This window comes from Podarcis raffonei, chromosome 1 (assembly GCF_027172205.1).
Source record: "Podarcis raffonei isolate rPodRaf1 chromosome 1, rPodRaf1.pri, whole genome shotgun sequence".
Lineage (NCBI taxonomy): Eukaryota > Metazoa > Chordata > Lepidosauria > Squamata > Lacertidae > Podarcis > Podarcis raffonei.
The window spans coordinates 3,591,037-3,616,234 of record NC_070602.1 but is presented as its reverse complement, the minus strand read 5'-3'; the positions used below and the strand labels follow the sequence as shown (position 1 = coordinate 3,616,234).

Below are 25,198 nucleotides of genomic sequence, written 5' to 3'. Positions count from 1 at the left end.
GCACCACTCTGGTCAGACAGTCCGCGGGCAGGTAGGGTCCCAGTACGTTTGGGAAAAGGGTTTCCAAGATTGTCCTTTATTTATTTAGAGCAGCGGTTCCCAAACTTTTCCAGGCCACTGCCTCCTTGTTTCCATGATCTCATCCCCACTGCCCCCCGCCACCCTACCCTATAAAAAGCATTATACACTGCCGACCTATTCAACAATTTTGGAATGAAACATATGAAGAAATAAAAAAGATGTTCAAAATATCTTTTAGTAAAAAACCAGAGGCATTCCTTTTAGGTATAATCACAAACGATATTCCTGGCAATCAAAGGAAAGTTTTCCTCTATGCGACAACAGCTGCCAGGGTGCTCATTGAAAAATTGGACAGGGGGAAAAATCCCATCAATAAAAGAATGGCAAATCAAATTTTGTGAATATATATATCTGGCAAGATTCGCAGCATTCTTAAGGGGACAATTGGACCAAAAATTAGTAAAAGAATGGGATCGTGTTAAATAATATATGAAAAAACATTGTTCTGGAGTAAGGGTTAAAGAAATTGAAAAATGGTGCAAGAGGTATAAAGATAGAGGTAATCTACACTAGACACAACAATATGGAAAGATTAAAAACCATGAGGTCTCAGAACAAAGGAAGGAAGTCAATATGTGTATATGTACGTAACGATTAGTATGACAATATGGTTTTCTTTGTAGGTGTGATTTTTCTTTTGTTTTCTTTTGTTTTCTTTTTTGTTTTGTTTTTATCTTTGTTTTGCTTTGTCTTGTTTGTTCTGCTTTGTTTTATAATTTATGCTTGTAATCTATTTTTAAAAATAATAGTAGTAGTAGTAGTAATAATAATAATAATAATAATAATAATAATAATAATAATAAAGCATTATGCAGAATATCAGTTTGCATTACCCACTAAGGAAGATAATAACACAATAAAATCCAAACCAATAACAATTAATTGCACATTTCTTCAAAATCCTAAACTATGTGGTTTAATTGATTAAACAAAATGGATGAACTTGGTCCAGTGATACCAGCTTTCCAAAGTCTGAGTCATTTGCATGGGAGAGTACAGTCAAACATAACTATGCACGACTGCTAGTTAGTGCATGAAGGGGTTAAGGACCACAGAGTTGTATTGCTAGATAGACTCAGTTAGGTCATGCCCCCTCTCCTCTGGAGAGGAAGCAAAGTTTCTTTCTATTTCCCGCCCCCCCCCTCTGCAGCATGTAATGAAGAAGAGCGTTTGTAAGCTTGCTCCCAAGCTTATAGCACATGTTTGAAACTATATTCTGTATTTTCTGCCCAAAAGTATTTTGCCTGTGCTTTCCTTGCTGCTGCAAGGAACAATGCATGACAGACCTTGAATCAGTAAGTAAAGCATTTTAAACTTACTTAACAGTGTGTACTCTGCACATTGCAAGAGGGGTAGAAAGAGTCAGCTGCTGTGTTCAGCTGACAGGATAAAAAGATTTAAGAATCTATGTTCCCAATGCTTTACTACTGCTTAACTTTTATTAGTTTAAGACTCTGCTACGGGGGGGGATCTCTGTATGCTAGCCCTGCATTTTGAATCAAGGCACCCAGCCAATTCGTTTGTTGTTCACTCACACATGTGGGTCCACAGGGATAGATATATTTTAATTCCCCCACAATTTGCAATTTTATTCCTCCACAAGAGGTGGTACCACCCACTTTAGGAACCACTGAGGTAGACCAACCAGATCAGCCGAAACGACTGCACGACGATAGCTGTGAATAATAATAATAATAAATAATAAATTTTTATTTATACCCCGCCCTTCCCAGTTCAGAAAACCAGGCTCAGGGCAGCTAACAACAAATTTAAAACACTTCATTGATGCAACAAAAAACAGCATAAAATACAGCATAAAACGTGAATAACAATAAATTCAGAATTCAAAAATCAATTTAGGGGGGAAATCCATCCAATAAACATTAGATGATCACCGGGGCTAGCTGGCTAAATTAGTCCTACTTGGGCCAGTGAGGAAACCAGGGGGGAATTAGCTGTGGGATCCCAGAGCGGGGAATCTTCATAAAAAGGGGAGGGAAGGAAGGGGAATAAAAGATCAGGCTAAGTTCAAATTGAAAGCTGGGCGGAATAGCTCTGTCTTACAGGCCCTGCGGAAGGAGGTTAAATCCTGCAGGGTCCTGGTCTCATGGGACAGAGTAGCACCAAGGAGCTGCCTACCTTGTTCCCGTCAGGCTTGTCCACGAGGAAGACTTCGCTCCAGATCTGGATGCCTGTCGTCTCCCGCTCCGACCCGCCTCTCCAGGAAAAGCCTGTCAGAGGCTCATTGTAGTCGCCAACCCAGTCGGCCAACTCCTGCAAGGTGGAGAGATGGCAAGCGGTAGTTGATTCTGTTGGTTCCCGTAACTGGCGGGCCAAATCAGGCAGAGATTAGTATCCTAGTAAAGGTAAAGAGACATCACCTTGCCAACAAAGGTTCGTATAGTTAAAGCTATGGTTTTCCCAGTAGTGATGTATGGAAGTGAGAGCTGGACCATAAAGAAGGCTGATCGCCAAATAATTGATGCTTTTGAATTCTGGTGCTGGAGGAGACTCTTGAGAGTCCCATGGACTGCAAGAAGATCAAACCTCTCCATTCTGAAGGAAATCAGCCCTGAGTGCTCACTGAAAGGACAGATTGTGAAGCTGAGGCTCCAGTACGTTGGCCACCTCATGAGAAGAGAAGACTCCCTGGAAAAGACCCTGATGCTGGGAAAGATGGAGGGCACAAGGAGAAGGGGACGACGGAGGATGAGATGGTGGGACAGTGTTCTCGAAGCTATGAACATGAGTTTGACCAAACTGCGGGAGACAGTGGAAGACAGGGGGGGCCTGACGTGCTCCGGTCCAGGGGGTCACGAAGAGGTGGACATGACTAAACGACTAAACAACAACAACAAAGGTAAAGGGACCGCTGACCATTAGGTCCAGTCGTGACCGACTCTGGGGTTGCGGCGCTCATCTCACTTTATTGGCCGAGGGAGCCAGCGTACAGCGTCTGGGTCATGTGGCCAGCATGACTAAGCCGCTTCTGGCGAACCAGAGCAGCGCACGGAAACGCCGTTTACCTTCCCGCCAGAGCGGTACCTATTTATCTACTTGCACTTTGATGTGCTTTCAAACTGCTAGGTTTGCAGGAGCAGGGACTGAGCAACGGGAGCTCACCCAGTCGCGGGGATTCGAACCGCCGACCTTCTGATTGGCAAGTCCTAGGCTCTGTGGTTTAACCCACAGCGCCACCCGTGTCCCTTATTAGTATCCCACCTGGAGGCTAAACCAATCTCCCATTTTTGCTACCTGTCAAGAACCTGGCACAGGCCACAAAGCATGGCTGGAGAGTTGCTTTGGCCCAGGTGTGCGTGTGTCACTAGATATGCAAGCCTGCATGAAGGGGTGAGGGAGAGGGACTGCAGGGTGTGTGTCATCATACGGGGCGTTATTTCATGAAAGATTTGCACTAGGAAAAGGATTAGTGTTCGTGCAATGGGATCTCTCCTTCCCATGATCCAAGCCCAGATCTGCTCTGGGGAGCAGCGGATCCCCCAGAATAGATTTAGAGGGAGCACTGGGGAGAATGTCCCGCTGCTCAAGGAAAAATAAGAAATGCCTCCCTTAAAAGGTAAAGGTAAAGGGACCCCACTAGGTCCAGTCATGACCAACTCTGGAGTTGCGGCGCTCATCTTGCTTTACTGGCCTAGGGAGCCGGCGTACAGCTTCCAGGTCATGTGGCCAGCATGACTAAGCCGCTTTTGGCAAACCAGAGCAGCGCACGGAAACGCCGTTTACCTTCCCGCCGGAGCGGTACCTATTTATCTAGTTGCACTTTGATGTGCTTTCGAACTGCTGGGGGGCAGGTGCAGGGACCGAGCAATGGGAGCTCACCCCGTTGTGGGGATTCAAACCGCCAACCTTCTGATCGGCAGGTCCTAGGCTCTGTGGTTTAACCCACAGCGCCACCCGCGTCCCCCCACATTAGTGCTGTCCCAAGTACAATCCATAGGGCTTACTTCGGAGGCTTTTCCAGTGGAAAAGTTGCCCAGGCTAAAAACAATGGTAAAAGCAGGAAGCAGACCAGATCCACCATATTCTTTTAATTGGATTTAATATTGCATCTTTACAGTGCTGTAACGGGTCCTGGGACCTTACAGTGAAAAGATCCTGGTTGGCGTCTCTGTTGCATTTGAATGGCTTTTAGACGTGTGTTCCTGTTCTTTTTGCTTTAAATTGTTTTTATAGATACCTATAATGGCTTAAATAGATGCAAATGTTCCAGCAGCCTCGCTTCAAGTGCACTGTTGTTCTGAGCATGCTTTTATTGCACCGTAAATTGTTCCGGGATGCCATGTGGATATTGATGGGTAAAGGAAATAAATCAATGACAATGAAAACACACACTGCTATTATGGCTGGGAAGCTGGGGCTACACGCAGATCAATAGCTCTCAAGATCTTGGCAGCGTGTTTGCTTAGGGTGCCAAATGTCTGGGGCGTCCCTGGAGCTGTCAGAACAGCCCGCTGTGTTGCATTCTGGACACTGGACAGATCCCCTCGACATCAGGACTGGCCAGACATTTAGGTGAGTTCTGGGACAAGGAGCTGGCCCCTAGCCCACGCCCCCCAGCCCAAAGGAGAGAGCCAGGCATTGCTCCTTACAGCATCTTCCCTGCTTAACACCCAAGTGGCAAGGGCATGGTGTTAGAATTCCTGCTCCATGATTGCAGTCATGGGATTGTTGTCTATCACATGACAGTGTATGTTTTGAATCCACAGAGTGGGAAGTGACGGAGACAGGATGTTTGTGTTACTGTGTTCCGTGAAGTGGGACTATTGTCCTTTCTTCTTTTCTCTTTGCTGTCTTATGCTAGAGAGAGAGGGAGCCATGTTGCAGTGCTCCGTGTGTGTTTATATGTAAATAAAGTAGATTAGCCAAAATGCTGAGTTGCTGAGGTCTGTTACGTGCATGATGTGCAAACTCTGCAGGTCCCTAAGTCGCTGTGATGTTCAGGCTGAAGAAAGCTTTTGAAGCTCCCGAATGAACGACCAGGAGGGAGAGAACATGCCAGTCGGGCATGTGTCTCTGCCAGGGTCCTACTCGAGTGTAGGCTGAACTCCTCACACACAGCTCATGCTTCACCACCACCCCAGCAGGAGAAAGCCTGCAGGAACCATCAGGAGCAAGCCAGTTCACCGGCCTCCCCTTCCCCACCCTCCATTGCCTGGGACCCTTAAAAGGAAGAGTTGTGGTTTCGGTACTTATTCTTGCTCTCTCTTAAATGTTTTAATGTGGAATAGTAATCCTGCTGTCTTTTTGGCAGGAAAACAAACGCATTTTATTGCTTCTGAAATGTTCAGATTTAGCATTATTTTATTGTTGTTATTACGATTACTTTAGTAGTTATTAAATTTAAATGCCACCCTTTATCCAAAGATCGTGGGGTGGTTTACAGTATAAAAGAAATTCAAAATTCAGAGCCTAAGAAAACAAACCAACCCCTCACCAAAATATTATTACTTATTACATTTATTTCATAGCAGCACAGAATCATAGCGTAAAAGGGATCCCAAGGATCATCTAGTCCAACCTCCTGCAATGTAGGAATGCCAGCTAAGGCATCCATGGCATCCATCAAACCTTTGCATTGGTTTATTTCTATTTGCATTTTTCATTTCATTTCATTTATTAGACGCTTTTCCTTGCCACCCTGACTCAAAGTGGCTTACACACATACCACACCCTAACAAACGAGAGTCCAGATACATTCATAAATAAAATCAAGAATTCATTTTAACACGTTAAAGATAAAGGCCAACGGTCTGGTGAAAGAGGAATGTTTTCGCCTGGTGCCTAAAGGAGTGTAGTGAGTGTAGGCGCCAGGCAAGCCTCCCTGGGGAGAACATTCCACGAGCAGGGAGCCACCACAGAAAAGGCCCTCCAGACTGACACAAATTTGCATTTGCACTGTTTGTGAGCCGCCTTGGGGTGCTTTCTTTTCTGCCGAAAGGAGGCGTATGAATAAATAAGAACAGAACATCTGCCCAACCTTGCCTATTGAAACTGAAATACTTTATTGTCACTTGTACAACTTGTATACAGTGAGATTACACGAGCACCCATAGCTGTCAAGCTTCCCTTTTTTTGCGGGAAATTCCTTTATTCCAGTGCCGTTTCCCGCTGCTTCCCACATTGTTAGATATCCCGTAGACTGTCCCCGGGACAGGTAAGGCTGCTGATCCCTTATTTTCAAATCTGAAAGTTGACAGCTATGCGAGCACCCCTCACTCAGCTCTCTTAAATTCCCCTTGTTTACTGACGCACACCCACCAAACCCGAAAGCCAGTTGCCCTGTTGTTATCTTTTCATTCAGCAGCCTAACAGCCCACAGATAGAAGCTGTTCTTTACCCTGTTGGTGCGACTAATCCTGCTTCTATATCTTCTGCCCAAGGGCAGGAGATCAAGATAGTGCCGGCCAGGGTGTGAATCACCCCTGAGAATTTTCCTCACTCTCCTGAGGCAACATTCTTCCGCTATTTCATCCAGCGGATTCACGGGACAGCCCATAATATAATATTGCGAGGGCAGTGGACAGATCCCAAAAGCTGATTTGGTCCTGCCCTTGTGGGGAGGCCCTGAAGACACTGAACGAGGCCATGGAGGGACCACCTACCATGTTGTACATGTATCTAAGCATGAAGTCCATCAGGAACGACTTGCCCTTCCGGAAAGCCCCGGCCACGGAGACGGCCACCACCTCGCGGTCTCGGACGGCTTCCGAAAGCAAGATGCGGTTGAGGGCCTCTTCGTCCAGCTCAAAGGAGTGGTCATCCTTCACAATGAGCACCTGCACCGGGCGGGCCTTCCCGTCGGACTCCTCCTCCTCCGAACTCCACTCGTAATTCTTTTCGGAGAACCCGCCTGTGTCGGGAGAGAGCAGCCCCCAGGGTAGAGCTGAATCAGTACCCTTCAACCACCACCCTCCAGCTCCCATCAGCCCCAGCCATCATGCCCAACAGCCAGGAATCATAAAACCGTACAGTTGCGAGGAACCCTCAAGAATCATCTAGTCCAACCCTCTGCAATTGTCATACACTGGAGGATGGATGGCGGAAGATGGAGGATGGTTGAAGGATGGATGGCGGCTAACAGATTGAGGTTGAATCCTGACAAGACAGAAGTACTGTTCTTGGGGGACAGGGGGCGGGCGGGTGTGGAGGACTCCCTGGTCCTGAATGGGGTAACTGTGCCCCTGAAGGACCAGGTGCGCAGCCTGGGAGTCATTTTGGACTCACAGCTGTCCATGGAGGCACAGGTTAATTCTGTGTCCAGGGCAGCTGTTTACCAGCTCCACCTGGTACGCAGGCTAAGACCCTACCTGCCCGCGGACTGTCTCGCCAGAGTGGTGCATGCTCTGGTTATCTCCCGCTTGGACTACTGCAATGCGCTCTACGTGGGGCTACCTTTGAAGGTGACTCGGAAACTGCAATTAATCCAGAATGCGGCAGCTAGACTGGTGACTGGGAGCGGCCGCCGAGACCACATAACACCGGTCTTGAAAGACCTACAGTGGCTCCCAGTACATTTCCGAGCACAATTCAAAGTGTTGGTGCTGACCTTGAAAGCCCTAAACGGCCTGGGTCCGGTATATCTGAAGGAGCGTCTCCATCCTCATCGTTCTACCCAGACACTGAGGTCCAGTGCCGAGGGCCTTCTGGCGGTTCCCTCCCTGTGTGAAGTGAGGTTACAGGGAACCAGGCAGAGGGCCTTCTCAGTAGTGGCGCCTGCCCTGTGGAACGCCCTCCCATCAGATGTCAAGGCGATAAACAATTATTTTACTTTTAAAAGACAACTGAAGGCGGCCCTGTTTAGGGAAGTTTTTAATGTCTAATGCTGTATTGTTTTTAATATTCAGTTAGAAGCCGCCCAGAAACCCAGCCAGATGGGCGGGGTATAAATTATTATTATTATTATTATTATTATTATTATTATTATTATTATTGACACAATGCAGGAATCTCAACCAGAACATCCTTGACACATGGCCATCCAGCCTCTACTTAAAACCCTGCAGGGAAAGAGCGTTCACCACCTCTCATGGGAGTCTGTTCCACTGTCTAACAACTCTTACTGTCAGAAAGTTATTCCTGATGTTTAGCTTGACTCTCCTTTGTTGAGATTTGTAGCCCAGAACACCTGGGGGAAGGTTCTAGATTCAGGTAGGTAGCCGTGTTGGTCGGACACAGTCAAAATATTTTTAAAAATTAAAAAAATTGTCTAATAGCACCTTAGATACCAACTAAGTTTGCCTTATAGAAACCACCTAGGGACTCGGGTGGCGCTGTGGTCTAAACCACTGAGCCTCTTGGGCTTGCTGATCAGAAGGTCAGTGGTTCGAATCCCCGTGACAGGGTGAGCTCCCATTGCTCAGTCCCTGCTCCTGCCAACCTAGCAGTTCGAAAGCACACCAGTGCGAGTAGATAAATAGGTACCACTGTGGCGGGAAGGTAAACGGAATTTCTGTGCGCTCTGGTTTCCATCACGGTGTCCCGTTACACCCGAAGCAGTTTAGTCCTGCTGGCCACATGACCCGGAAAGCTGTCTGCGGACAAACACTGGCTCCCTTGGCCTGAAAGCAAGATGAGCGCCGCACCCCATAGTCGTCTTTGACTGGACATAACTGTCCAGGGGTCCTTTACCTTTACCTTTAGGAACCACCTAACCCAGGTAGTCTTCCTGTACCAGAAGTGGCTCTCTTGGATCTCAGACAAAGAAGGTCTTTTGCACCAGCTGCTACCTGAACCTTCTTTTAAGGAGAGACGAAAGACTGAGCCCTGGCTATTCTGTATGCAAAGTACATACACACTCTTTTACTGAGCTATGGGCCCCTCCATTCTTGCCATTAAATCTGGTTGCAAACTCACTGTCAATTATCGGTGAATTTGGCAGCATTTTAAGGCTGCTTTTGCACTGCAAGAAACCAGCCCCCGCCCTAGCATGAGCCAGCACAGAAACTGACTTCCAAGAAAGCTATTTCTGGCCCCAACTGATTCTTATTTGCCTGGAAATAAAGGGACTTGGTCCATCACACAACCCAAGATGTGCTTTCAAGCCAATCTGGTCTTCCTTTGCTTTGGCAACATCTTAGGGAATGTCACCTCTGCAATTATATCGCCCATTAAGCTGTTTGGTTTAAAAAGTCATCGGGGAAGTTTTCCTTAAATAATTTAAACAACAACAACAACACACCAAACCTGTATTTATCACATGTGCAATTCGCCACCAAGCTGAACAGAAACTTCAACCATAATAGTTGGGCATCTTTGATTTATTCCATGTATATCCTACCATTTTCTGGCACACAAAGAATCACAGCGTTGGAAGGGACAACAACCTTGCAAGGTAGGTTAGGCCAAGAGGCAACGGAGCTGGCAAAACATTTCCAGTTGATGCCAGCTTCCGGGCAGGAAGGAAATACTGTTTAATCTAAGCTGCCTTCTGGGAATATCGACATTCCATTTTAGCTGCAGCCGTTGCCAAAAGGAAATTAGCTTTGGTGAGATCTTAGCTAGCGTCTGTGGTCAGTGACAGTGAATTCCATCATTAAGTCATATCATCATACAGTTGTAGAGTTGGAAGAGACCACGAGGGTCATCTAGTCCAACCCCCTTAAATGCAGGAATCACAGCTAGACAAAATTAATGGACTACGCAGAAGTGGATAAAATGAAAGGAAGGCTTTGAAACCTGCGGGGCCAGAGATTTACAGAAGACTGGAAGAAGTATATGAACTATCTGAAGAGCAATTGTAATCAACAAATTACGCTTAGTAGGACTACAAGAAGTTTTGTAAGGAGAAATATATGAAACATTACAAAGTAGAAAAAGAATAGAGATATTAGTTATGAGATTTAAATGTAATAGGGAAAGTAAGAAATGTATACTAAGAGATTAGATTGGAAAATTTTCAGATGAGATTGATGGAAGTCAAAAAAAATGTATAAGATGTAAAAGTATGTTTAATTATTGTTGAAAATGATATGTTAAAAAACTAATAAAAAATTATGAAAAAATAAAAATAAAGCGGGATATCAAATCCAAAACTCTTCTTCTCCAAGGAAGAAAAGCTCACCAATTTCTGCGTGAGACTGTTCCACCGTTGAACAGCTCTCACTGACATTCTTCCTTATGTTTATGCCCAAGAAGAGTTTAAGAAGTGTTTGCTGGATCAGGCCAATGGCACATCTAGTCCAGCATCCTCTTCTTACAGTGGCAAACCAGGTGCCTCTGGGAAGCAGGACTTTCCCCTCTCGTGGTTTTTGGCAACAGGTATTCAGAATCAACGCTGCCTTTAACCGTGGAGGCAGAACACAGCTACTGGGACTAGTAGCCATGGGTAGTCTTATGCTCCACGAATCTATCTAATCCTTTTTTAAGGCCATCCGAGCCTTACCTCCTTTTTTTATTATACATTAAGATACCTAGCAATGACAAACTTAGCATCTTAAAAAGCAGAGACATCACCTTGCCAACAAAGGTCCGTATAGTTCAAGCTATGGTTTTCCCAGTAGTGATGTATGGAAGTGAGAGCTGGACCATAAAGAAGGCAGATCATGGAATAATTGATGCTTTTGAATTCTGGTGCTGGAGGAGACTCTTGAGAGTCCCATGGACTGCAAGAAGATCAAACCTCTCCATTCTGAAGGAAATCAGCCCAGAGTGCTCACTGGAAGGACAGATCCTGAAGCTGAGGCTCCAATACTTTGGCCACCTCATGAGAAGAGAAGACTCCCTGGAAAAGACCCTGATGTTGGGAAAGATGGAGGGCACAAGGAGAAGGGGGTGACAGAGGACGAGAGGGTGGGACAGTGTTCTCGAAGCTACCAGCATGAATTTGACCAAACTGCGTGAGGCAGTGGAAGACAGGAGTGCCTGGCGTGCTCTGGTCCAGGGGGTCATGAAGAGTCGGACACGACTAAGCGTCTAAACAACAACAACAAGATACCTACAAACCACCTTGAACTATTTTGAGTTCAAGCAGAGTTTGTTCTACTTCCCTGCAGTATTTAAAGGAAAAGCCTGCAACTCAACCAGACCCTTCTCTCCATCGCAGCTGCATGGCTAAGGCAGGCAGGGAGGGAGGGAGAGCAGTATGGAAGAGCTCTGTCACTCTTCACAGCTGCTCCGGAGGAATTAGCATCGGAGGACTTGCTGCAAAGACAAAATTTGCTTCTTGGGGTTTGCAGTTGCTTGCAAAGTAGAAAAACGTGAGTGAGGCAGGGCTGGGGAAATGGGCAATGGAGGAGTCACTCTAGCATAAAGGCTTTTTTTTTTTTTAGGAGGAAATCATTTTCTAACATTAAAAAAAGATGCACATGACACTCGGCAGCCATATTAAGAAACACGGCTGGTTACAAATAAATCATAACACCTTACACGACGCATTTTTTCCATCCTTGAAGGCACTTCACATACTTGATCTCAGCACTCTCTACAAAAACAGCAGGCCGACATTACTATTTGCAGGTTGCAGATCATAGAATATAATAATAATAATAATAATAATAATAATAATAATAATAATAATTTATTTATACCCCGCCCATCTGGCTAGGTTTCCCCAGCCACTCTGCGCAGCTTCCAACAGAGTATTAAAATACAGTGGTGTGTTAAACATTAAAAGCTTCCCTGAACAGGGCTGCCTTCAGATGTCTTCTAAAAGTCTGGTAGTTGTTGTTCTCTTTGACATCTGATGGGAGGGCGTTCCACAAGGAGGGTGCCACCACCGAGAAGGCCCTCTGCCTGGTTCCCTGTAATGTTGCTTCTCACAGTGAGGGAACCACCAGAAGGCCCTCGGCGCTGGACCTCAGTGTCTGGGCTGAACGATGGGGGTGGAGACGCTCCTTCAGGTAGACTGGACCGAGGCCGTTTAGGGCTTTCAAGGTCAGCACCAACACTTTGGATTGTGCTGTAGAGTTGGAAGGGATCCCCAAAGGGCATCCAGTTCAACCCCATGCACTGAAGGAATCACAGCTAAAGCATCCCTGATAAGACAACCTCTACTGAAAAACATCCACCCACTTCCGAGGCTGTCCTTTCCACAGTTAAACAACTCTTGCCGTTAGAAAGTTCTTCTTAATGTTTAGTCGAGATCTTTCTTGTAATTTCGGTCCATTGGTTGGGGTCCTACCCTCTGGAGCAGCAGAAAACAAGCTTGCTCCATCTTCTATTTTGACAGCCCTTCAGATGTTTGCAGGTGGCTATCATGTCACCTCTCAGTCCATTCTTCTTCAGGCTGAACATACCCAACTCCTTCAGCTGTTCCTCATAGTGATGAGTCGGGTCAAGAGTCTACAAACTGTGCTCCAGGACCTCTCCTGGGGGAAGGCGGATTTGAAAGCAGCTGGGTCTCCAGCCACATGCAGCCTTTGTGGAACATACTGAGGGTGCTCCAGGGTCCATTTTCACTTTGGAGGAGGCTGGAACAGGGAAGACTAACTGATCTGGCCAGCCTTTCACATGATCCAGGCCATAAGGTTGTAGGACAAGGGCAGGGAGACCCACAATAGGCAGGCAGTGACTGCCAGAACTACCCCATGAAAAGGCAGGCAGGCAAGCCAGACTGAGATTGATGGGGCAGTGCCCCATTTGACCTAACCATAGGCTGTATGTACCATTTTTTTAAAAAAAGAAAAGTTCATTTGGCTGCTTTGGACACAGTTAATGTGAACCACCCTGGTCTAAGACGGCAGCTGCATTTAAAAATATATAATACCTTAGCTATTTTCCCAGTGCCTGTTCATGGAAATGTACAGAAATGAGTAATGGTTTCATATGCATTTTTATAAATTGCAAATAGATTTTTTTTTTGGAAAAAATATATATTTTTAAAATTAATAAGGGTGTTTGCCAATTCTGGATGCAGTGAACTAGACTGGTGAACCATATGCAACACTTTAGAATTTTCTTCAGCAACCCACCCCATCCCATTAGGCCTGGGGATTTGCTGTCTGATATTGTTCCCTAGCTGGTAAATCCTGATGAGGGGCGGAAGAGAGAGAGAGGGACTGTTCCAACTTGAAAACACCACAATGGCCTTTCCCCTTCTCCATTCTGCTTCCCCTCCTCTCACCTGGACGGCTCCTCCTCTTCCAATTGCAACACTGCACAGTCACGATGAGTCGCTTAAACTCAACTCACCTTCCCCACTTCGCACTTTGTTCTGCAAGCACAACCAGATAATGAATCTGGAAAGCTATTGGGTGAAAAGGGAGGGGAATCCCCCATAAAGCGTTCCAATAACTGGGTGTGCGCCCCTCTTTTAAGGCAACCCCCACCACATTCCCAGTTCCAAACCCACAATCCCACACACCGGATCTACTCCACATAACGCCCCCGCCCCCCATGCACAGCCCACCATCACCATTTTAATCAGGATTAATTAATGGGACATTTACAACAAGTTCAGTGGTCACCACTATTGATATGGTTTGTAATCTTACCTACAACAGGTATGTGTCATAAGTGTGCATGGGATAAGGGTGTTGTTGTTGTTGATGTTGTTGTTGTTGTTTTAAATGACTGGGTGGCCAAGGCAGGGCTAGAAGATGGCACTGAGTTCCCTAGAACAAGAGACCTCTTTTTTTGTTCCAGCTGCACTGACTCCCAATTCATTCCTGGGCTCAGTCGTCTCAGTCCTGGACTTTACCTTTAAAGCTCTGAATCACGGCTGGGGAAAGTGGTAGCCTCTAGATGCAGCCGGACTCCCACTTCCATCATCCTTGACCGTTGGCCATGCCAGGTGGGGCTGCTGGGAGTTGGAGTCCAAGAACATCAGGTGGGCCACAGCTTCCCCACCCCGATCAATATCCTCCTTACAGCACCCAGAAGAGGAAACAGCACTCCAGAAATGGTCCGACTAGTGCAGAATTAAGTCAAACTCTTGGCCCTCGTGACTCAGAAACAAAGCGTCCCTTAATGCAGCCTTAAAACTGTGTTAGCTGACTCATGTTTGACTTGTAATCAAGTGCAACCTCCAAGACACCCTTCACATGAACACATCAGGCATCCTTCCTCATGTTTGTTGCTTCCTCCCCAAACTTTGAATTGTCTCTGTTGGACCTCTGTTTTCTACTTCGTTCTATCAAGGTCTGTTTTGAGCTTCATCCCAGACTCCTGTGGTGCCAGGTGCTCCTCCCAGTTCTGTGTCATCCGCTAGTTTCACAAGGATTACGCGATGCCCAGAATTTCTACACAAAGCTACCTTATTCCGTTAGCTGGATGGGAAGGCAGCCCACAAAATGCAGCAAATAAACACGTGCATTAAAATTCACCCCCTTTCCTGCTGATTCAACCTCCTAGCAAACACACTCAGCACCACACCTTTTTGGCTTAGGAGAGGCCCATCAGTTCACACATTATCACAACACGCAGACTCCCTGCACAAAACTCCCAAGTCTGGGGAAGGGGGCTTAAAATCTGGTGCCTCCTTGTGCAGGAAGATCACGCCTAAAATTCATGATTTAAAAAGCATCGGGATGCCCCCACTCCTGCAAAAGCAACCATCACACATTATTTTAAACAGGTGGGGGGGGGAGAAACACTACCTTTGGCCACCAAGGAGTGCTAAGGGGCTACTAAAATGCATCTAACAGCCAGACACCTTTTTTTTTTTTTTTTTTTTGCAAGGCCACCGTGTCTCGACCACCGTCTTCCAATTCTGGGTTTGTTTACTTCTGACAAGGAGGAGGTGGAGAAACAATGGCTCCCCGCTCCCCATCCCTTGCATCTCTTTGGCCCCATTGTTCATCCCCTCCTCGCCCCCCCCACTCCCAGCCCCACAATCTGCCGGCCGGCGGGGCTGCATCCATCCATCCTCCCTGCGCCCTGCGCGATGCGCCCCCGGGGTGGAGCCTTGGGGAGCAACATTGGGGATGGGCGCAGGGACTAGCGGCTCCTCCTGGCCTTCCTACCGCGCGCCCCGCTCCAGGATCGCCGGGGAGAGCCGGGGAAGGCCGCAGGAAGCGCGGCCGGGCCAGACCTACCCCAGCTGTTCCGCTCCTTGCGGTGCTTGGCCATGATCGCCGCGCCCGGTGGCGGCGGCTGCGGCTGCCGCGTCGCAGGAAGGCGGTGGGGAGCCTGGGCCGGGCCTGGGGATGCTGCGGCGGCGAGGCGAGGACGAGGACGAGCGCTGCGCCGGCTGCTGCTGCTGCTGCTGCCTGGCGGAGGGAAGCAAGCGGCGCTCAGCTGCGCATCTCCGGCGGGAGGGCGCAGGGAGTGGCGGCGCAATCCGGCTGGGGCGCAACCGCGGCTGGGCGGGGACGGGGCGCCCCCTCCGCCGGCGTCAGCCTCCGCCTGCTTCGGGCGCGCGCGCGCGTCGGAGATCGCGGGGAGGCCGCAGCGCGGGAGCACCTGCAGGCGGCGGCGGAGGCGGCCGCGGCCACGCGCGCGGCGGAGGCGCCGCTCCCGGCGCGCAGCCCGCACTGCAAATGCGCCCAAGCAGCAGCAGCAGCAGCATCGCAGGGCGCGCGGGACCCCTTCCAGGGACGCCCCTTCGGGTACCACGAGAGGCGCTTTGGGTTGTCCCAAGAGCCGGATGCAGCTCGGCTTGGCTTTTGGTTGGGACAAGCCCCTGCCCCGGGCAGCTTACAATCTGCGGTGCGCTGCCCTGCTGGAGAGGGAGGCTGGGGTCAACAGGAAAGGACGCGCGCGCACGTGTGAACGGCACACGCGTGTTTCTGGGAGTGGGGTCCTCTGTAACAGGCGTTGCCCGGACGACAGCCATCTCCGCATCTCTGCAGGTGTGTTAAAGCGCAACAGGAGCTGCGGAGGATGCCGAGGCCAGTTTTGGGTACCGGAAAAGCAGAGGACGCCGCCGTCTCTTAAGGCCGGGAACTCGTTAGGTGACCCAAACCTTCAGGACCAAGGCATGCATGCATTTATGTTGTATACCGCCCTTCATCCGGAGATCCAAGGCGGTTCACAGCAGAAAAAAAAGACAAAATGAGAATACAAAATAAAGTACGCAATAAAACACAAACTGGTGAATGCCACACTTACAACCAGTTCCTTGTCTGGATGGAGTACATCTAGGCTACAGAGAAGGCAGGCAGACAAGTTTCACAGATAGCAAAATATATTTCAATTTCTGTAGTACAGTATGGATCCTATGGTCAAGGGTGCTGGACCAGGTGGGCCTTTTTGGCCTGATCCAGGAGGAAGTTCTGTCTGTCTAGTTAACTGGGTAACTTTGGGCCAGCCACTATCTCTCAGCCTAACCTACCTCACAGGGTTGTTGTGGGAAACAAATGAGGAAGGGGTGAACCAGGCACGCCACTTTGAGCTCCTTTATTTATTTATTATGAATGCAATAAATAAAGAAAATAGTTCAGTGTTGTCTACAATGCCTGGCAGTGGCTCTCCAGGGTCTCAACCTGGATTCTCACCCAATTTTACCTGGAGAGGCCAGGGATTGAACCTGGAGCTTCTGGGTGCAATTAATTGAGATATACCATATTTTTCCGTGTATAATACGCCCTCATGAATAAGACGGCCCCTATTTTGGATGACTAAAAATTAAGAAGGGGCGCGGGTGGCACTGTGGGTTAAACCACAGAGCTTAGGACTTGCTGATCAGAAGGTCAGCGGTTCGACGCAACGGGGTGAGCTACCGTTGCTCGGTCCCTGCCCATGCCAACCTAGCAGTTCGAAAGCACATCAAAGTGCAAGTAGATAAATAGGTACCACTCCGGCGGGAAGGTAAACGGCGTTTCCGTGCGCTGCTCTGGTTCGCCAGAAGTGGCTTAGCCATGCTGGCCACATGATCCGGAAGCTGTACGCCGGCTCCCTCGGCCAGTAAAGCGAGATGAGCGCCGCAACCCCAGAGTCGGCCACGACTGGACCTAATGGTCAGGGGTCCCTTTACCTTTAAAAATTAAGAAAATGGAGGGGATATTGCCCAGAGTTGTTGAGCTTATTTTAGGAGGGGGTTGCAGCAAATCACTCACCCACCTGGCAGACGCTAACACTAACATGTTGCAACAGACTCCTAATGTCTGTCTGTCTCCTCGCTGGCAGAAGCAGCCTATTGCCCGCCCAATTGCTGCAGCAACACCCAATCAACACCACCCCTTGCCGCAGACAAAACCTAGTCTTATACATGGAAAATTACGGTATCTACCCACCGCACTGAATTCAACAGGACTTCCAGGTAGATGTGCAGATGATGGCAACCCTACGAACGCTTCTCTTGGAGTCAGTCCCTTTGGCTTACTTCTGAGTAGACCTGCACAGGATCACACTGTTCCCAGGCTAGCAAAGTGAAGATGGCAATGCCAGAATGGCTCTGCTCTGCTTTCACAGTTGGAGACAGCAATGGTTCTAAATATCACCTGTGAACTGCAAGAGGGGAGAATATTATTGTTCTGTGTTCAAGGGTTTCCAGCAGGCATCCGGTTGGCCGCTGTGAGAACAGGATGCTGGACTGGACGGGTCATTGGCCTGATCCAGCACACTCTTGTTATGTTCTTCATAGGCCTGGATCCGGCCTGTTGCAGCCATGATAGCAGCTCAGGATCTAGCACGTGAGCAGGGCTCAGTGGAAGGATACCAAACCCCTTCAACACGCCAGACAAAGAAGCAGGTCTAGATTGCTGGTCTTACTAGCATAAGAAGATCTGGTCAAGGTCCTACCTAGTCCAGCATCCTGTTCTCACAGTGGCCAGCGATACAATACGATCATCTTTATTGTCATTGTCCCATAGAGAACAACAAAATCGAAAAAATCTACATCAGGCCTTCAAAAACCAGCAAGCCTGCGACTCTCGGGTTGAGGTGCTCATCTCGCTTTACTGGCCGAGGGAACCAGCGTACCGCTTCCGGGTCATGTGGCCAGCATAACTAAGCCGCTTCTGGTGAGCCAGAGCAGTGCACGGAAACGCTGTTTACCTTCCCACCGGAGCGGTACCTATTTATGTACTTGCACTTTGACGTGCTTTCAAACTTCTAGGTTGGCAGGAGCTGGGACCGAGCAACGGGAGCTCACCGCGTCGCGGGGATTCGAACCACCGACCTTCTGATCGGCAAGTCCTAGGCTCTGTGGTTTAACCCACAGCGCCACCCGTGTCCTGAAGAGACTACCTTACACTGCGTTTAAAACCAAAATCGCATTTGGATAGAGGCAGAAGCTGAAAGAGATCATTTCCGGGGTGCGCACTATCCTGCACTATCTGTGCAGCTTTCTTATGACACCTGGAAGCATAGATTTGATCCAAGGTGGGAAGAGTGCACCCAATTATTCTCTCCGCAGTCTTTACAACCCTGGACAGCATTGTTTTTTCCCTGACCGTGCAGCTCCCAAACCACACACACACAGACCCTAAGTTAATACACTCTCAACAGTACAGTGGTAAAACGCCATCGACAGGTCCTTTGAGAGATTATTTTTCCCGAGGATTCTCAACCAGATACCTGCGGGAGGCTCACAAATGGGACCCGAGCATGAGAGCCACTCTCCTCACCTGTGGTCCCCAGCAAGTGGTATTCAGAAGCCTGATCCCATGTAAATTACTTCCCCAGCATATCTACTTAACATGGCAGATGGAAGGGCTTACTGGCAGGCATTAAAAAGGTAAAGGGTAAAGGGACCCCTGACCATTAGGTCCAGTCGTGGCCGACTCTGGGGTTGCGGCGCTCATCTCGCTTTATTGGCCGAGGGAGCCGGTGTACAGCTTCCAGGTCATGTGGCCAGCATGACTAAGCCGCTTCTGGCAAACCAGAGCAGCGCACGGAAACGCCGTGCCGGAGCGGTACCTATTTATCTACTTGCACTTTGACGTGCTTTTGAACTGCTAGGTTGGCAGGGACTGAACAATGGGAGCTCACCCCATCGCGCGGAATCAAGCCGCCAACCTTCTGATTGGCAAGTCCTAGACTCTGTGGTTTAACCCACAGCACCATCCACGTCCCTGCCTTACTGGCAGGCGTTACACTGGTATAGAAAGCCAAAAAGGGGGGTTACGCCATGGGCAGGGGGCGGATGTGCTGGAGGCAGGTTGAGGGGTAAACAAAGCGACTGTATTCCCAGAATAGCCAATGAGTTGCCCTCCAGATGTTGAACTGCAGCTCCCATCTCCCCTGTCTGTTGGCCATGCTGGCTGAGGCTGATGGGAGTTGTAGTCTAACAAGATCTGCAGAACACCACATTGGTCAGCCCTGCTGTACCCTAACTCCCTTCATTCACTGATCCTGTCCACATATCTCAGTGGAGCCTTTGCTATCAAAAATGCTGGTGCAACTGAATTTACAGGAGTTGGGGTTCAGTCCAGTTGCTGCAGGAAACAATCAAAGTCCGCTCACACAAAGGGACATTCTCTCACTCCACCCCACCCATCCTAAAACTGCTCTGGATGGCCTGGGGGAATCCCACACTGGGTGCAGTTGTGTCTATTAACTTCACTGGACCTACTCAGAGTAAGACCAGCATCGAAACAATCAAAGAAAGCATTTTAAGATTTATGCAAAAGATTAGGGTGCTTCATTAAAATGGGTGGGATTCCCTTCCTAACAAACCCTGCTTGCTTTTGCAATAGGGCTTTTCCCCTCCCCTCCCTCCACCAGGTACCCCCAAAGTGGCTCTTGAGGGGTTGGGAGGGCATGGGGTGGAAAAGAGGGGAGGTCAATCCGTCTGGATGCTCGAAGCAGACAGAATGACTGGAAGAGTGCAGTATTCCACCCTCTGTCTGCCTCATTGGCACAATCTTGCGCTTTGCGAGACTTCCGGGTTAGCGCCATCGATAATGGCGGATTCCCTCTGTCTTTGAGGGACCAGCTCCGCGGGATCGGGTCTGACCGCTGTGGTGAAGCGGGGACCCCTCTAAAAATCACAGGCGGGTGAAGCCTGTGAGGGTGGGACTCAGCGGGCACCTTCAGCGCCCCCCCAATCTGCAAAGGAACCCTTTTTCTGGGCTCCGGAGCAAAGTGGGGTGAGCGGCGCGGTGCTGAGAGTGGACTGCTTCTTCCGCGGAGCGAAGCCGCACAGCCGTTATCGGAGAGTGCTGACTTTTTCCTGGGATAATTTGGCTACAAAAAGCAACTACCCGTGAGTAGGAAAAAATTGGATTTAAACGAAGGGAAAGAGCTAATTCGGCACCGAAACGGGGAGGTATAAACAGGAAGTCCGCCTCCCATTTCTTGTATATAGATCAAAGCAAAGAGACTGTGAGCTAAAACTTTGAAATACGTCTTTAAAAGGGCTCAAATCCTAATGTCAAATAGAAGATTCCCCCTCCGGAATGCAGGAGAGGAGGGGAAAAGGCTTGAACTGTATTTTCCTGTAAAAAAGAGAGGAAAAGAAGCTAAAATCCACCGCTTAGACCCTGGGAATGGACTGCCTTTAGACAATGAGAATGCAGTACTGTGAAAGGCACTATTGCTAAACAGAGCGCTTTTGACAACTAACTTTGCAAAAGAGATACAGTGTTTCTGGCTGACTTCTCCTGGTTTTAAAGTAACTTTAAAGTAACTGGAATTGAAACACTCGTGTGTGTTTTTGATGAACTGGGGGACTTAAAAAGGTTATTTTTAAAGCTACAAGATTGACTGTTACTGTGTCCCCCTAGAGGAAGTTGGATATTGCTACAAAAATAACTGGGCCAGGGGAATTTTCCACTTCATAACAAATCCTAGCCGTGGGACTGACCTTGGACTTATCTAGAGTGTTATGGCAGATGGAAAAGAAAAGTCAGAGTTGCCTCAAGAGAAAACAACGAGGTCTGGTAAATATGTTCGCACAGATATTGGGCTACAGAGAAGAGCATCAGCATCTGGCTCTTCTGGAATACCTGGATCATCAGGGGTCGCACCTGTACAAGCGAAGTTAAAAGGAATTAACTGCTTCAGGAATCCACCCAGACTCGAAAGACAGCTGAAGAAGCAAAGGAAATAGCAACTGCCACTGAAGAGAAGATACCACCGATACACAGGGAACTTGACGACTACAGGTTGATGTTTTCTATGATTTAATTGAAGGAGAAACAAACGAATTTGAGGATCAGGGCTGTACCTGAACTTGAGAAAGATAACTTGGCTGACTTTCTTACAAAGGAATTTATAGACTTCTGGCAATTAGACTCGGGGAAGGAAGAATTTAAGATAGTGAGTGCATTTAGGCTTGGAAGAGGAGGAAAGAAGAATAAGGTGAGAGACTGCCTCATTACTCTTCGAACAAAAGAGGAGAGAGACAAAATCTTGAATCTTCACTTCCGAAAGACCTTGGAAATTTACCAGTCAAGTGTGGAGATATTTAAGGACATCCCGAAACATCTTTTGGATCTTAGGTTTAACTACGGAGACCTGGTCGCTTTGCTGAGAAGCAACAGAATCATTTTTAGGTGGGAATTCCCTCAAGGCCTGTCTTTTAAATACAAAGGAAGGAAGATAAAAATAAGATCACCTGACGACAAAGATAGATTCTTGAAAGATCACGGAGAAGATTTACAGAAAGAAGCGGAATCTGGAGAAGAGCCAAGAGCACTGGAAAGAGGAATGCTAATATAGTAAACTTATCTTTTGGATTGCCTGGTTCAGGCCGAAATATTGGGAAATTTTGGAACAAATGGGAGACAAACTGAAATTGCAGAGTTATGAAAAACTAAAAAACAAAGTGCGAGATTGGCTTCATTATTATCAAATAATGGAGGCATACAATTTGGATAAAAAAAATTGGATTCCAGGTGGAAAAATCAAAACTGGAAACAGAACTGTTAGATCCCAAAACTAAGACTTTGTCAAGGATGTATAACTTGCTGTTGAAATGGAATACGCAGGATGAAACGGTGAAATCTGCTATGATTAAGTGGGCTCAAGATGTTGGACATAACATTATGATGGCTGACTGGGAACAGTTATGGACCACAGGTATTAAGTTTACGGCATGTAATGCCTTAAGAGAGAATATTATGAAAATGATATACAGGTGGTACATGACTCCAGTCAAGCTTGCGAAAATCTATCACTTGCCCGATAATAAGTGTTGGAAATGTAAAGAAACTGAAGGTACATTCTTTCACCTTTGGTGGATGTGCCCAAGGATTAAGGCTTTCTGGGAGATGATATATAATGAAATGAAAAAGGTATTTAAATATACCTTCTTGAAGAAACCAGAGGCCTTTCTCCTGGGCATCGTCGGCCAATTGGTGCCAAAGAAGGATAGAACTTTCTTTATGTACGCCATGACAGCAGCAATAATACTTATTGCAAAGTATTGGAAGACACAAGATTTACCCACCCTGGAAGAATGGCAGATGAAGGTCATGGACTATATGGAACTGGCAGAAATGACCGGCAGAATCCGGGACCAGGGAGAAGAGTCGGTGGAAGAAGATTGGAAGAAATTTAAAGACTACCTACAGAAATATTGTAAAATTAATGAATGTTAGAATGATGTTGGATGAAAAGTTATGTGGTTTTTAGCTATAACGCTATAAGGAGTATGAAAAAATGGACTATTAACAGACAAAAATTTAATGTTACAATATTTTAAGATTAAAGATTAGGATAAACAAAGAGGGGAAGGATTTGCTGAACTAACAATTTGAACGGGAATACAAAAAGGGAGGTGTGAGGAGGTCCGGGAAACAAGCAAATGAAAGATAAGTGATGGAAAGATGGAATTGTTTTTTTTAACTATTTTTATTTTGTATTTTTCTTTTTTCTTTTTTCATTTTGTAAAATTCTAATAAATATCTTTAAAAAAAACAACAACAATCTTGTGCTTTGCTTTCTCAGAAGTAAAGGAACAGAGGCATGGGAATCTGGTCCACTCTGGTCTTTGCATGTTAGAGATACAATGCAGCAGCACAAGCAATATGTGTGTGATTGTTTGTGGTTTTCTGGGCAGGCTGTGACAGAAGAAGAAGCCTGTTTTACTGAACCCATGTGCAAGAACAAATTTTATGCTGCTCACCCCAAGAAAGTGACTTCCAAAGGCCACCTGATGGGCAAAGAGTGTTTGTGCGAATTGGCCTGTGGAATGACGTCTCAGAGAGGAATGATTGCCCATCCCTGCTATGTAGCAATGGTTCAAAATCATTTGTACATGAGAGACTTGCAGCAGGATGGGGGAACCTTTTTTCTGCCCAAGGGCTGCATTGCTTTCTGGGCAATCTCCTTGGGGCCACATGCTGTTAGTGGGCGGAACGGAAAACGGGTGGCACAACAAATGTAAATGTTATCTTTGTACAGGAGACTAGTTTGCATACACATTCACACACACCCTTTGTATCCTCCTCCACCCAGGCAAGCAAAAGGCAGTATCAATAATAATAATAATAATGATAATAATAAATTTTATTTATACCCTGCCCTCCCCAGCCAAGGCCGGGCTCAGGGCAGCTAACAACCAATAATAAAAATGAGTTGAATGAATACAACTTAAAAACAAGATTAAAATACAACATTAAAACAATTAAAATGCAGCCTCATCGCAGGAGGAGAAAGGAAGAAGAGGGGGAGGGAATCAAATTGACTCCAAGCCAAAGGCGGAACAACTCTGTCTTACAGGCCCTGCGGAAAGGAATCAGATCCTGCAGGGCCCTGGTCCCATGAGGCAGAGCGTTCCACCAGGCTGGAGCCAATGTTGAAAAGGCCCTGGCTCTGGTTGAGGCTAATCTGACTTCTTTAGGGTCCAGGACCTCTAGGGTGTTGCTATTTATGGACCTTAAGGTCCTCCGTGGGGCATACCAGGAGAGGCGGTCCCGTAGGTACGAGGGTCCAAGGCCGTGAAGGGCTTTAAAGGTCAAAACCAGCACCTTAAATCTGACCCTTTCCTCCACCGGGAGCCAGTGCAGCTGGAAAAGCACTGGGTGAATATGATCCCATGGCAGAGACCCTGTGAGGAGCCTCGCTGCAGCATTCTGCACCCGCTGGAGTTTCTGGGACAGCTTCAAGGGCAGCCCCGCGTAGAGCGAATTACAGTAGTCAAGCCTGGAGGTGACCGTCGCATGGATCACTGTGGCCAGGTCGGGGCGGGAGTTCTAGCCAAAACTAAATAGGATGAGAAGTAGGGTCAGTGATGAGTGTGGCCTGGGGAGAATTCCAAGGGCCAGATTGATCCAGTCCCTGTGCCAGAGGCTCCCCTGGCCTAGAGTTTTAATTTTTTTAAATTACAGTATATTGCTGACACTTCTCCACTGCTGTTTTAAGGTTCATGGAGATTCATATTTCTAATATATGTTTACTTATGATTCCATGACATCACAGCAGCTGAACCAGTAGCATTCCATAGTAAGCAACAGCCCTTTTGTTATCCCATCAAGTAGGTAAAATGTGATCTAATTATCAGCTTCAGTGATAACCCACATAATTGCTTTCTGGGTGGTTGGAGCCTTACATTACATTACAGAACCATTTCCTGTATTTGGCAGGTGGGTTTTTAATGGTTTCTGATGAGAGTACTGATTATATTTGTGGTGGGGATGTATTGCCACAGGCCCTGCAGAGAATGCCACTGCTATATCGGGGGAGCAGCTTATTCTGCTGCTCCCCAACAGCCCCCACCCCCCACTGAGCTAATGCAGGATTTTCTCGGCCACTCACAAACACTCATCACGAGACTAAAAGCACTCATTTCAGTGGTGTTTTTAAAAATATCCGATCCTGCAAGAATCAAGAAAAAAGCTAATATTTGAGCGGTCAGTTGGTTAGTTCCAGCTTCGTACAGAATCATGCCATTATTATTATTATTATTATTATTTGCATTTCATGACCATTTAGTTTCACTGTTATAATCCCCCCCCATGAATATGTCCGTCTGTTGGTATAGACATGCATACATACAGCATATCTGCAAGATGACGGTAGCACTTCATTAATCTGATAAACTGGGCTCTAATCTACTTATGCCAAAATAAATCTGCTACTTTTTAAGCTTCTACAAGTCTGTTTAGAGTGGGAGGTACAGGCAGGAGCATCCGGCGTGCAGATGAGTTACACACAGAGATTAGCCATTTAACTTTATCCGCATTGTAAGTGGAAAGCATAATGGACTTTCTCCTCTCCCCCAACCTTGTGCAGGACAGTTTGTAAGTGGAAACGCACTCATATCAAGCTGGGTAGTCAAAACGGGCTTCCAATCCAAGTAAGTGTTTGTGTGAATACAGAACCAGGGGAG

At 47.3% G+C, this 25,198-nt stretch overlaps 1 protein-coding gene across 4 annotated transcripts in view; it reads right to left on the bottom strand.

Annotated features, from left to right (window-relative positions):
• ATL1 (atlastin GTPase 1) overlaps positions 1 to 25,198 on the bottom strand; it is a 52,868-nt gene that overhangs the window by 23,181 nt on the left and 4,489 nt on the right. For 2 of the 4 annotated variants that reach the window (XM_053387503.1, XM_053387586.1), the window contains exons 3-4: positions 6,705 to 6,952; positions 2,221 to 2,355 (exon numbers count right to left, since the gene is read on the bottom strand). In XM_053387503.1, coding sequence (XP_053243478.1) covers positions 2,221 to 2,355; positions 6,705 to 6,952 — 383 coding nt within the window. Of the gene's footprint in view, positions 1 to 2,220; positions 2,356 to 6,704; positions 6,953 to 15,074; positions 15,234 to 25,198 lie in introns of those variants that run through there. The other 2 variants (XM_053387673.1, XM_053387756.1) reach the window with 2 other exon arrangements.